Genomic DNA, 14,390 nt, shown 5'->3' with positions numbered 1-14,390 from the left:
CAGCCTCCCGAGTAGCCACCTCGCCCGGCTATTTTTTTGTATTTCTTAGTAGAGACGGGGTTTCACCGTGTTAGCCAGGATGGTCTCGATCTCCTGACCTCGTGATCCGCCCATCTCGGCCTCCCAAAGTGCTGGGATTACAGGCTTGAGCCACCGCGCCCGGCCAGCAAGCAATTTCTGAAATAATTTTCACCCTAGATTAAATGTTTGTGTACGAAAGTACATATTAACATACAGGTCAGTGTAAGACAGAAATAGTTTATATATCAAATTGCCCCAAGCTTTAAGTCAGGAGAGGGAGGGTAACAGTGTCTTTCCTCTGAGCTTCCAGCTCACAGCTGGTGGCAAAGCTGAGCCTGGCCTGACTTGTTCACGCCTCTTTACCACCTGCAGCCCACCCCAATCCCAAAGGGCTTCACGGGAATTTGTTAAGCAAATGTCTACAGCAACCTTATTTAAAGCTAAACCCTTTTAATGCTACGATCTAAAAAATTCTGGAAACTCTTTGATTTTTTCCCCCGTTTTTCTTAATCTGCAATCTGCCTCCTGTGGTTACTCAGCATTGACTAACACCAGGCACTTCTGATAAATGAATAAATCTATCAGAAATGTCAATGAGAAAAATCTACTCTTAATCAGGAATGGGAACTTTTGTGCCTGTGCATTAAATTCCTCAAGATTACCATGAACTTCAAATGCAACAATATGGACATTACTAAAAATACAGCAATATGTCAATGAAAATATATTGCAAAAAATAGGGGAGAGACAAATATTGTTCTAGCTCTAAAAGCCCTTTCTACAAAGTAGATATTTGGAAAGGTAACAATTCATCACTATTAATGGGACAAAATTTTGGCTTTTGAAATCCAAGTTTTAAGTATCACAAAGCATATCTCTGTTATTTCAAGCATACATGCGGAGACAAACACACCACACAAACACACACATAATCACGTACTTTCTAATAATTTATGTACATTCTTCATAATAATAAACAAGCTGGCCTTATATCTACCTAAAACTCAAAACTAGTGCATATACTAACACCTGACTGTACACTTTACTGTAGGGTAAGCCATCCACTTTCCAAGCCAGCCTTTTGAAGCTATAGCAAATCAAATTTTAGATCCAGAAAATGAATGTATGCTTTGGAAGTACTGTCATTTAACTTAAAGACATGAAGGACTTGAAAAGGCTACTTTACATCTCATCAAAACCATAGAAACTGTCAACAGAAAATCAGAAGATTACAGGCTGCATTTAAGCTAAATTCAGGGAAATCCTCTTACAATGAATTCAGAGTATGCCAAGAAAGGTGGCTATAGGGAGAATTCTTTTTCCCTTCTCTTCCTCCTAATCCCAGCTTGTCTTGGTCTTCACCATCCCCCCACACCCCTAATCCACTCATTCTAATACCTCCCTGGCCCAACCAGACAAATTGGTACTTAATCTCTCTGCCTTACCATCATCCACTCCCTCTGACAGCTCCCTACAGAAGAGTTGCCACATCATACAGCCAAAGCAAACTTTAGCTTCAGTATGATGTCTAAATATTACAGCTTTATCACCTGTGACATGCATTTCCAGAGGATCTTATCACATAGGTTCAGTGAAAGTACCAGAAATATTAATTTCCACTGTAGATAGTCCAGAGTATAAACAGAGACAGCATACAGTGGTGACTATGACAGCCCCTAGAGGCCTCAGAGCTTTTTAAGAAACATCACTCCTATAGGATTTCAAAAGAAAAATTTCCCTGTAGATGATACAGCAGAGGCCATTTCTCCTTGGGTCTCATAATGTTACTCCCTAAAACATAATCCCTATTCCAAGGCCTGTTCTGTTTCTCTACAAATCTGTCCTTAGCATTAAATGTTAAGACTAATCCTCACTTCTCAAACAATTTTATGGACAAGTCTTCATGCCTCTGAAAATGGAAAATAAAACAATTCTTTAGTGCTGTTTTTTTAGAGAGGAAATAGTAGATGATGGTCAAAGTGTGGATACTATATATACTCAGTTTACCAGATAACTCTTGCCACTGTTAATGACTCAATAAAGCCAACCACAGGTTATTGGGGGATATGCGACAAATGCATGAGTTTGTAGAAGACTCCCTTACCACTATCTCACCTCATTTTGAGAAATAGCTTCGTTTTTGAGAATAATCAGGTTCCCAGCACTCTGACCACTTTGGCCTGTGAGGTTCCTGCTGTCAGTCACTGCTGCTTGGGCTCCCGAAGGCCCTGGTCCTGTTTGGGCCCCTGTATTGTAAAACATGAAAGTGTCACTCCCTGAGCCTGCTGTCAGACAGGCCTTGTAGCAGTAGGTCTTGGTGAGGGAGCCATTCCCTCGAACTTCAATGAAGTGAGGCTGCACTTTGAGGCCATGTGGTATCCTGGCATCAATATTGTTGTTGGCCTGTTTGTAAAGTTCTGCAGGGCACCTCTCCCTTACTCCACAGAAGCCTCCACAGCATGCAGTGCCATACGCAGTGTAGCGGTAGCACTTGATGATGCTCAAAATGATGATTGTCAAAAGAAATATAAAAGACACTGTGCTTAATGCTATTATTAGATAAAGGGTAATTTCAGAATATGTCCGAGGGCTCTTAACATGTCTCTGAGTGTCAGGGAGGATTTTGGAAACCCTATCCACCACAGCTACTGTAATGGCCACAGAGGCTGATAGTGATGGCTCTCCATTATCTCGGACCACCACGGTCAGGTTGAAAGTGCTACCACTCTCATCTCCCATCTTCCTGGTAGTCCTAATTTCTCCTGTGTGCAGTTCTACTTTAAAGAGGTCCAGGTCAGAAGTCTGGGCTAGATGGTAAAAAAGCCAAGCATTTTGCCCAGAGTCTGAGTCCATGGCTATGACTTTGGTGACCAGGTAGCCAGCAGGGGCAGTTCGAGGCACCATCTCAAAGGCTGCTGACGAGTTCGTTGAGGTAGGGTACAGAATGTGAGGGGCATGGTCATTCATGTCCACCACATACACGTTGGCAGTCACAGTGCTGCTCAGTGGTGGACTCCCCTTGTCCTGAGCCTCCACAGTCACAAAGAACTCCCGAAACTTCTCATAGTCAAAGGAGTTGACAGCATAAAGGCTGCCACTGGCACTGTTAATGGAGACATAGGAGGTGACTGGCAGCCCTTGAATCTCCCTCTCCAGAAGGGAGTAGGTCACCTCTGCATTCTCCTTTTCATCTGGGTCTGTGGCTTGCACAGTACAGAGCAACACACCTGGCAAATTGTTCTCCTGTATGTAGATGGAATAGGAGTCCTCCAGGAAGCTTGGTGGATTGTCATTGATGTCAGAGATCTCAACCTTCAGTGTCCGCTGGGATGTGAGCTGTGGTATTCCCCCATCAGTGGCTGTCACCGTGATGTTGTAGACAGCCACCCGCTCTCGGTCCAGTGGGCCACTCACCACCAGTGTATAGGAGTTTCCAAAGCCATTCAGTCGGAAAGGGAGTGTGGCCTCCAGACCCAGGCTCACTTTCCGGTTGGGGCCTGAGTCTTGGTCATTGACACTGAGAACGGCTACAATGGTGTTGGGTGTAGCATTCTCAGGCACTGGGCTATACAGGTCCGTGAGCACCACCTCTGGGGCATTGTCATTCACGTCCACGATGTCCACCAGCACCTTGCAGTGACCTGCCATGGGCACTGGACCCCGGTCAGTCGCCTGCACATAGATCTGGTAGGAGGAGGCTTCCTCATAATCCAGCCCCCCAATTACTCGCACTTCCCCAGTACTGGCATCTATGCTGAAGAGCTGCCTCTCCCGGTCCGAAGTGTAGCTGCTCAAGGAGTACCTGAGCTCACCATTGGAGCCCTCATCCGGGTCTGAGGCATTCAGCTTCACCACCAGTGTGCCTGGGGGCGAGTCCTCCCGTAGCTGGACGCGATAAGTGGACTGGTCAAAGGCAGGAGAGTTGTCGTTAGTGTCCAGGACACGCACAGAGATCTGTGCCGTACCCGAGCGGGCTGGGATGCCCCCATCCACGGCTGTGAGAACCAGGTGGTGCAAGGCTGCCTGTTCCCGGTCTAGGCCCTTGCGCAGCACCAGCTCAAGCACTTTACTGTTCTCCTGCAGGGGCTTAAGGTCCAGCTCGAAGTGCTCGCTGGGGCTGAGCTCGTAGGTCTGTACTGAGTTGGCGCCCACGTCTGGGTCCTGAGCACTCTCTATGTGAAAGCGCGCTCCAGGAGCCACCGATTCGCTTACCTGAAGCTGGTAATTGGGCCGCGGGAAACGCGGTGAGTTGTCGTTGATGTCCAATATTTCCACCTCAACGGCGCTCACCGCCACGGGGTTGTGCGCCAGCACTTCCAAGCTGAGCAGGCAGCGAGGCCGCTGCTCACAGAGCGCCTCCCGATCAATGCGCTCGTTGACGAAGAGCGCTCCACTAGTCAGGTCCAGTTCCAGGTATCGCGGACTGGGCGCACCCAGATGGTTGATGCGCAAGCAACCCGGCCCCAAGCGCCGCAGCTCGAGCCCCAGCGCGCGAGCCACGTTGCCCACGAGCGCGCCGGGTGTCTGCTCCTCTGGCACGGAGTATCGCAGCTGGGAGGCCGCTGGGCCCGGAAGCAGCAGCAGCAACAGCAGCCGGAGAGGCAGTAGCAGCAGCCAGGGCATGGGCCGCCGGAGCCGTGAATGCTCTGTCGCCGCAGGTCTGGTGCCCGCCTGCTCCATAGCCACTGGCCGCGGCGGAGGCAGCCGGGCAGGGCCGGAGGCGGCAGCTTCCCCAGCCGTGCTCCACGCCCGGGCCCCGCCTCCGCTCGTGCCACCCTGAGCCCGCTCCCCCACCGCTCACGCGCTAGCAAACGCCTGGGGCCGCTCCCTCCGTAGGCCCTCCCAAGGGCTCCTGGCCCCACCGCCCTCGCTGATTCCCCATATTCCAGCTCCTCCGCTCGCCTCCGAGTCGCTCAACCCGGCTCGGCTTCCTGCTGCTGCTGCCGCTACCGCTCCAGGGGGAGGGAAAAGGAAGCAGAAGGGGAGACGGAGGGGGAGAGGGAAGGGGAGGAGGGCTCAGCAAGTCCTGCTCTGATTCCGCGCCCAAGTGGCGGACAGCGAACCCGGACTGTCCAGCCTCTCCAATCCCATCTCCTTCACCCTGGACCTGCCGGATCTCAGCGGACCGCAGGAACACGGCCACTCCCTTTCTCCCTACCCCCACTGTCCAGTTCATCCAGTCTCCACCGTCTCTCCCCTGCTTAACGGGTCTTTAAGGAGATTAGTCTGGGAAAAGCGGTCAAGCCCCTAGAAGTCTGGCTATCAGCTCCCCAGGAAAAGATTTCCAAGCGCAATTCAGGAAAATAAACTAAGGGGCCTTAGCTAAGTGTGGGCACCCAGGTGGCGGATCTAACATTAAAAGGAAACAACGCAGGGGGAGGAGCTCTGGGGTTACTGGCGATGGGAACTATTCACCTGACTCCCATATCTTCCCTGGACACTCTTAAGTACTGCAGAAAGTGCTCAACTCCTAGGGCAAAAGGAGGGGGATGGCAAATGCTGCCCTCTTTCCGGGAGCAAGCCTAAAACCAGCATCCTGGGATCCAAGACTCAATTCTGCTGTCGGCCAAGTGGCCCTTACTTTCAGTGTGTGCCTTGGCAAATAACCAATATTTTAAAAAATAGTCTCCATGAAGCTGTAGGCAAATCTGTTATTTGACCCATTTTGGCGATAGTGGGGAAAATCTGGTAAAATTTTTAAAGAGATTCTTCTCTCAAGCTTTTTCTAATCTTGCTTCAAATCTTATTTATCATCCAAGACATTTTCTTTCAAGAGTGATTTAAAATTTTTTCTTTAATGGATGACAATGCCTTCAAGAGTCTGCAAAACCATTAAATCAAGAGAGTTACTGTTGATCTCCTAAGCCAGGCTGGAATTTGGATTCCATTAATGCTTTGCAGTTAAAAAAACAAAAAACAAACAAAAAAATCTGCTGTCATTAAGCAAAATGTGGGAATCTGGGATTTATCTTACAATAACCAGCAATTTCAATGACTGCAACTTATCCTCCTTAAATATAAGACTCCTTAGACTTCTGTTCTTCTGTGTCCTTAAGATTCCTTTTGTACTGCTATAGAGGCAACACAGAGACAACAAATTCACTTCAGTAAAAGAGAAGGCAGAAGGATCAGAGGAAATCTTTCCATGCTGTGTCATTGCCTCTGCTGCTTGGTTCTGCATATTCACTCTTCCCAGGTTCTCACGTTTCTTCCACAGAAATTTGAAATCTATTGCCTCATGTGTAAAAAAAAGCATTCACTAAAACGTTCTTTCTCTTCATCTCCCAGTATTTCTCTCATCCATAGATCTTCCTCTATGGGTCATTTTCTAGCTATGGACTGGAACAGTCAGTGTGAGACCTGACATTTGGCATGCTTCCCTCCTAGAGGGGACGATTAAAGGAGCCAAGGTTGTGATCCTGACACCAGGAGTTCAAAGGCCTGAACTAGCACATCCCTTCGTTCCACCGACCAAGCACACTCACTGTCAATGCTCCACTACCTAGCCAGTTTTATTCCAGAGAAACGCCCAGCTTCCTCCTATCACTGTTGCTTCTTATTTGTCCTCTTTGTTTCCTCAAGGGTACAGAGTAGGAAGCAATTTTCATCAAAATCTATTCCTGTCTCCTTTCTTGGGTCTCTGGCTTCTTCCTCTTCTTTCTGCCTCCTCCCCAAACATCCCTACAATAATTCTGTCTCAGTTTGCTGTGGTAATTTGATCTCAGAGGCCTTAATCTCTCAAGTGCACAAATTGTGGACCTGGCCTATGTCCTCACCCATTACTTACTTCTGAAAATAAATGGCTTATAAGTGGAATCAAGTTGTAAGTTGTCAGGAAAAGTGATCTTTCCTCCCCTCATCTCCTCCCAGCCCTCCGAGTCGCTGCCATCTCTGCCCATAGCTCAGAGACCTGGCCACTGGGTATTGACCAGGCATAGACCTGTGACTGTGGAAAGATCATAGGCACTTAAGGAAGAGATTACAGTGGCAGAGGCTTGGTGATTTTTTAATGGAAGCCCCCAAATGTCATGTCTCAGGAGAAAAACCAGGACTCTCCTTTCAGCACTCTTGTCATCTTCCAGCAAGGACACCTGCCAGGTTGTCCATTTTGCTGTTTTAGGCCCTATGGGTATTTAGCTCCAACTAGAATTTACTGCCTTAATTATCGAGGAGGCAAACATAAAGCCAACACAATCAGCCTTCTTTTGAAAGACATTGTGCTAAAGAGATGGTATACTCTATTTGGCACTATAATGATTTCGTTCCTCACACCATTATACTGAGGCTCCTGCCAACCTTACTAGTTGTTAGAATGTGATTGCTCAGACTGTGGTTAATTACCCTTTCTACAAATATTAACGCTAATGCCTTGACCACACCATTATGCATTCCTCTCCTTAGACCTTCAAGAACTCCCTATTAAAAAGTAGAACACAGTAATTAAGAACATAGACTTTGGAGTCAGTCACACTCCTGCCAGTGACTAACTGTGTGGCTATGGACATGTTACTTAACCTAAGCTTCACTTCACTCAATTTAATTAAGGAAAACAATAGTAAGCAAAACTCATAGGGTTATTTTTATGATTACATGAGAAAATGTATGTAAAGCAATTTGCACAGTAGTTAAGTACATTATTGTTGTTGCTGTTGTCATGAAATGCAACAATTCATTACCATCAGATAAAACCTTAGTTGGCAGTCTGTATGTAGCATGGCCCTTTGGATATCAAACACAGATAAGCACATTTAACTATGCCATATAGGAAATCAACCATGATGACCATGATGGGGAAGATGCGTATTCAACAAAGTTAAACTTTCCCAATTACTTCTAGAATTATATCGTACATTTTGAGAACAAAACCAAAAAACAGCCCCTTTTTATATCACTAAGTAAATGGGACTTCTGTTATGAGAACTCCTTCAAGAGATTTGTTTCCTCACAAGAGATTTACCTTTTTAGAAAACATAGAAATACTTTGTATGTATGCAACAGAGTATGAAGTTAGTTCCTAAACATGCTGTAATCTACAGCACCCAGTAGGGAGCTTGGCACAGAGGTGCTCAATTAATGTTCTTTGAAAATAACTAAATTTACAAATTTATCTGTGTAATTCTAATACAAACAGCTTCTTATTTTCTCTCCTGCTTTTAAAATCTTACATACATTTCAAGATCCCGATGAAAACCTACCTAATCCATGAAACAGTGTCTACTCTAAACACAAGATTTTTTTCATTTTCACAGTCTACAGCATATCTCTGTAAGATGGCATGTGTCATTTTTAAATTCATCCAAATAATTTAATATTATCTCTTTAATTATAAGCAACCTAAAAGCAGGAGCCATGTCTTACATTTCTGTCTCCTTTGCAATGTAGAAACCCTTATAGACTCTCAATAAATGTTAATTGCTTCATTTTCTTCAGATCTTATTTTTAGTAAACTCAAGAAAAGCTGCTACAGAAAAATTTCCTATATAGGGATAGAGCATATCTTATGGAGAGGAGGTTGAGAATCTGAAATGATTTCACTATGGATTTCTTCCTTTAAAATTGTCAAATGAAGATATGAAACAAAGTATTTCAAACCTGGAGAACTGAATCCCACTGATAAAGTGTCTGGACCCTAAGAAAAGCTCTGTCAAAAAGTAATACTTTTTCTACTTTACATTAAAATTATAAATTATAAAATAAAAGTGTTCCTTCTAATAACTAACAAGAAAAGTGACATGATTAGATAGGACATTGTGTTCATTTATCCCCATGCTAGACAAGAACTTTGAAATCGTATTCCTCAGTTGTCTCTTTTAATTATGTTTGTTAAATACATCTATCATGAGATCACAGGGCACAGGAGCAAAACCAGTTATAACACAACAGAATTAAACCTACAGGAAAAATGCTGGCACTCAGTAAACTCTCCTAATTCACATAAATTATTCTTTATTATTAACACCATTACAGATCATTTTACTTTTGGAAACCAAATGATCTGGAGTCTTTTGGCCACAGGACAAAAAACATGTTCATTAGTTTGATCAGGTTTGGGGCTGATCATTATAAGAGTATCTGTCAAATTGGGAAGGATCTAGTTTTCATTTTTTAATGTATGTATTTATGTTGCTCTACAAACTGAGCACAAGTAACATAATAAAAGAGAGACAAATGGTCATCTCTAATGTTTAGAGTTGTCCAAAGTAGTTTTTAAAATTCCATCTTGTTAAAAACAAATAGGATTCCTAATCTTCATGCATCCCCAGAAGGAAAATACTTTCCAATATGAGTATAGCGATATTTACAGATAAAACATCCAGTGGATGGGAAAATGAAAAAGTTTTCACATAACTTGATGGCTAAATTTTTCACATCTCCCTTCCTCCAGAAGAAATACATCAGTCAAATATTTGGCATTAACAACTGGCTTTTAGGGGGAGATCCTCTACGTTTTTAGTTCTAAAAAACTAATATATTATTGATAGTTGACTGAGGTGTCTGAAAATTGCTTAGAATAGACAAAGAGATTCAAGCCATAAGAGATTCAAGCCATCTTTGGATAAGTAACAACAAAAAGGGAGAGACAGGTTTGGGGCAGATTGTGTAACATTAACAGATAAAATCAAACTAGCCAGTATTGGGGGGAGTCTTACTTCTTTATCAGTATTCCCAATTGAGATGGCCTAACAAGAATCATAGAATATTAAAGGTTGAGGTTTTTTTAAATTATAAAATTCTTTGTCATTGAAGAAAATGGTTAAGTAAAACTTGAACCTCAAGATCAATAAGGAGATAGGAAGCATAAACATGATATAAGCGGCCGGGCGTGGTGGCTCACGCCTGTAATCCCTTTGGGAGGCCGAGGCCGAGGTCAGGAGATTGAGACCATCCTGGCTAATACAATGAAACCCCGTCTCTACCAAAAAATACCAAAAAATTAGCTGGGTGTGGTGGTGGGTGCCTGTAGTCCCAGCTACTCAGGAGGCTGAGAATGGCGTGAATCCAAGAGGCAGAGCTTGCAGTGAGCCAAGATCATGCCACTGCACTCCAGCCTGGGCAACAGAGTGAGACTCCATCTCAGGAAAAAAAAAAAAAAAGATATAAGTAAGTCAAGTATCTGTGGCCAGATAAATGATCTTCCAAGGCACTGAAAGAACTTACAGATGTGACTAGAGAACCCAATTTCCTATCTTTTAAAAAGTGCCATTAAGCTTGATATAAATTCCTTTGAAACTCTAATAGTACTAAAGTGATTGTTTATGAGCACTTAGAAATGAAGGCATTCATACTAAGGACTACTTTGGCTTAATTAAAAACTGGTAACTTCGAACTAACCACATAGACTTGAGATTGTTTTTCATATGGACATTTTAGATTTTCATTTACTAGAATCATTGCCAAAATAAATGCTTATCAAAACAAAATTTAAAAAAAGGAATGCTGCAGGAACAGTCGATCTAGAATTCGTGGAGACATTAAACAAAGTCTCCCAATATACTCTTATGGAGAAGATAAAGAAAGAAAGGCAGCTGCAAGACAGTGTAGTTAGGTGATTTTGTAATTGTTTAAATAACATGCCAAAAAGTGTTTATTAATGGAATACTTCAACCTAGAAGAAGAATTCTAATGGGGGCTACAGGGATCCACTCTTGGTCTCTCAAGAAACAGAGTCTAGTAAATCTTGTTCTTGAACCTCAAGAAACAGAGCCATGGTAAAAAGAGGCTTCCTGGAGCTTCTGATAAATTCCATCACCATTTTGGGACCCAGTTTCTTCATCAATACCAACCTCATTAGGGTCCTGAGAGGAGTACATGAGGTTAGATATGTACTGAAATAATATGCCAACTCTTAAGTGCCAAGGCATTAGGATGCAAGGAGGTTGGGTGACCAAAAAGTCAACAATTACTTGATACTCTAGATACCCCATTCGACATTTTATTAATGACTCAAAACAAGGAGGTAGCAAGTGTCCGTGCCAGTCTAGTAGCAAGTTGAGCATTTTTGGAACAAGAATTGCAACTGCCTAGGTTAAGCTATGTTTCTAATTCACTAAACTTAGTACCAATTTTCTACCTGAAACTCAAGATATGCCCCAAATTCATTAGTGTGTATTTCAGCTAATTTCTGGCTTATAGTTGCCATTAAACCTGTTCCAAGTTTCCATTCATCACTTGGGACCTCTTATTTTAATAGAAAACCTTGTTTGGCCCTATTTCTCCTCTGTAACTCTTGGGATTTTAGCCACAGACTAAAATAAGATGATGAGTATTTGGCACTAAAGAACATCCTCATTCCCAAGTAGGTTTTAGCCAAAGCACTCATTGATTTGGATAGGGGTTTTAAAAATATATTTCAAAAACACATTAGATATTGTTGAAGTACCTTGAATTTGAACTGTTTTCCAACTGTTTTCCTAAGCTTAGTCTATGTGAAGGCTACAGTTTCTCTTTCCTATACCCATTATGTTTGCTGCTTGGAACAAACAAACCTACACCTCTGTGTAAGAAGGATTACTTCTCAAAATTATCCATACATGTATCTAGAGTATCAAGTAATTGTTGACTTTTTGGTCACCCCACCCCCCACCCCGGTGCATCCTAATGTCTTGGCACTTAAGAATTGGCATATTATCACAAGGTCAGGAGATCGAGACCACGGTGAAACCCCGTCTCTACTAAAAATACAAAAAAAAAAAAAAAAAAAAAATTAGCCGGGCGCGGTGGCGGGCGCCTGTAGTCCCAGCTACTCAGGAGGCTGAGGCAGGAGAATGGCGTGAACCCGGGAGGGGGAGCTTGCAGTGAGCCGAGATCGCGCCACTGCACTCCAGCCCGGGCGGCAGAGCGAGACTCCGTCTCAAAAAAAAAAAAAAAAAAAAAAAAGAATTGGCATATTATTTCAGTACATATCTAACCTCATGTACTCCTCACAGGACCCTAATGAGGTTGGTATTGATGAAGAAACTGGGCCCCAGAAAGGTGACGGAGTTTATCAGAAGCTCCAGGAAGCTTCTTTTTACTATGGCTCTGTTTCTTGAGATTCTGAAATAACATCTGACCACTACACATGCAACCTCTAACTTAAGAACTGTATTATCAGTCTCAAGCTATTAATGTCTAAGTATTTCATAATGAATACTATTATTCCCACAACTACAAGTTTCTTTCTCTTTTAGAAACTTCAACTAAATCTTCTGTACATGTTTTTAATAATAAACAGCCGGTACTTAACAAAATCGTGATGCAAAATAGATTTGTACTTCATATCCGAACTTCTTTCAGTACCATCTTCCTCCTACCTACGATATTCTGCCTAAGTAATGGGGCTTTACAAATGGCTTTGATTTTTCTGATATAAATCCTACTCGTGTATTCCTTGATAGATTTTGCTACAAAATTCCTTTAGCAGTTACAGGCATAATACATTATAATGTGGGTAAAATATAAATCCTCTAAATTAGCCATGTTAATATACACTGTTCTTATTGAACATTAAAATATACTTTAAGGCATTTTGATGAGATAATGTTACCTAAAAATTTTCCCTTTCAGAGCCCATTTTATTGAAATTATTTAGAAATGATTTACAAATTCTTCAATTTTGCTTCTGTGTTTTTTCTCTCTTTTTTCTATCACAAGCAAAAAAAAGCACATTATACTTGGCTGATAGAATTGAAACAAAAAATCTGGTACTGATTCTATTTATACAGCATCTCTGAATTAATGGTCTTAAAGATCTTAAAATTTTTTAGTTTGATCCATATATAACAATATGCCTTGATTGATGCCAACTTCAACTTTTCAGCACAAAATAGAAAAAAATACACAAATTCTCAGATCAATCAACACTTTATCTTAATTTGTGACTTTTTTTTTGAGACAGGGTCTCACTCGGTTGTCCCATTGGAGTGCAGTAGCATAATCACAACTTATAGCAGCCTCAACCACCGGGCTCAGTGATGCTCCCACCTCAGCCTCCTGGGTAGCTGGGACTACAGTCATGCACTACCATGCCCAGATAATTTTTGTATTTTTTGTAAAGACAGCATTTCACCATGTTGCCCAGGCTGGTCCTGAACTCCTGGGGTCAAGCAATCTGTCCACTTTGACCTCCCAAAGTGGGCTCAGCTCACCCACCTTCACACCCCTGCTGAACGTCCAAAACCAAGGATAATATTGAATTCTATATATACTACATTTTTTCCCATACATACATACCCATGATAAAGCTTAATTTATAAATTAGGTACAGTAAAAGATTAACAACAATAACTAATAATAAAATAGAACAATTATAATAATATACTATAATATTATTACAGGTGTGAGCCACCACACCCAGGCTGACTTTTCTATATCTATTATACATCTATTGGTCAATTCTTTTATAAACCCATTAAATCATTCTAGTGACTGATAACTTTAAGATATAAAAATTAAAACAGAATGGTTTGGTAATTTACTAGAAATAGAAAGTTGATTTCAAACAGAAATGGGTAAAAATCTCACTTTCTCTCTTTCCAATTCAGTGTTACATCTATTATAACAGAGTTGTCACTCTAGGATATTCAATATCCTTTATAATTAAAATTTCATCATAGATTTCTGTGATTGGTTTTCTGCAGTACTGTCAAGCTGGACTAGTATTCCTTTGATCCAATTATCATAAGCTCATTTAAAATCTCAACTGTGTATGAAATATTTATTGGTTCATAAGTCAATGTACACATAGGATATATTGGACAGCAATGCTTCCTAGGATATGTGGATTTAGTGCTCTTTAAGCCAGCAGGAGTTGAAGAATAAAAAAGATTTTCAAATTATAAAAAGTCATTCTTTCCAAGGATCAGTGATAATGTTTGATGACGTGTTAAGAAAATAGCAACAATCGGCCGGGTGTGGTGGCTCACACCTGTAATCCCAGCACTTTGGGAGGCTGAGGCGGGCGGATCACGAGGTCAGAAGATCAAGACCATTCTGGCTAACACGGTGAAACCCCGTCTCTACTAAAAATAAAAATAAATAAAAATAAATAAAAATTAGCTGGGCGTGGCGGCGGGCGCCTGTAGTCCCAGCTGCTGGGGAGGCTGAGGCAGCAGAATGGCGTGAACCCAGGAAGCGGAGTTTGCAGTGAGCTGAGATTGTGCCACTGCACTCAGCCTGGGTGACATAGCAAGACTCTGTCTCAAAAAAAAAAAAAAGAAAGAAAATAGCAACAATCCTGATAAAGTCAGACTGTGAACTTCCTGTGATTTATTTATTTTTTGATCTCTAGTTTATTTTAATTAGGTTCAATAATATTTAAAATATATACTTCTTGTACCAAATTAAATTTGTTCAGAATTTTTAAAAGCAATGAAAGTGAAAGTCCTTTA

General features: G+C 42.1%; 1 protein-coding gene across 5 annotated transcripts in view; it reads right to left on the bottom strand.

Annotated features, from left to right (window-relative positions):
• PCDHAC2 (protocadherin alpha subfamily C, 2) overlaps positions 1-6,356 on the bottom strand; it is a 45,004-nt gene extending 38,648 nt beyond the window's left edge. For all 5 annotated transcript variants that reach the window (XR_013394883.1, XR_013394882.1, XR_013394884.1 and 2 more), the window contains exon 1: positions 2,137-6,356. Coding sequence is in view for 2 of the 5 variants with exons in the window: in XM_028849764.2 (XP_028705597.1) it covers positions 2,137-4,701 (2,565 nt within the window). In the remaining 3 variants the exon portion in view is untranslated. The remainder of the gene's footprint in view (positions 1-2,136) is intronic.
• Between the last annotated feature and the right edge of the window lie 8,034 nt (positions 6,357-14,390).

This window comes from Macaca mulatta, chromosome 6, assembly GCF_049350105.2.
Source record: "Macaca mulatta isolate MMU2019108-1 chromosome 6, T2T-MMU8v2.0, whole genome shotgun sequence".
NCBI classification, from domain to species: Eukaryota; Metazoa; Chordata; class Mammalia; order Primates; family Cercopithecidae; genus Macaca; species Macaca mulatta.
Note: the sequence above shows the minus strand (reverse complement) of the source record. Positions and strands in the feature narration are given on the sequence as shown.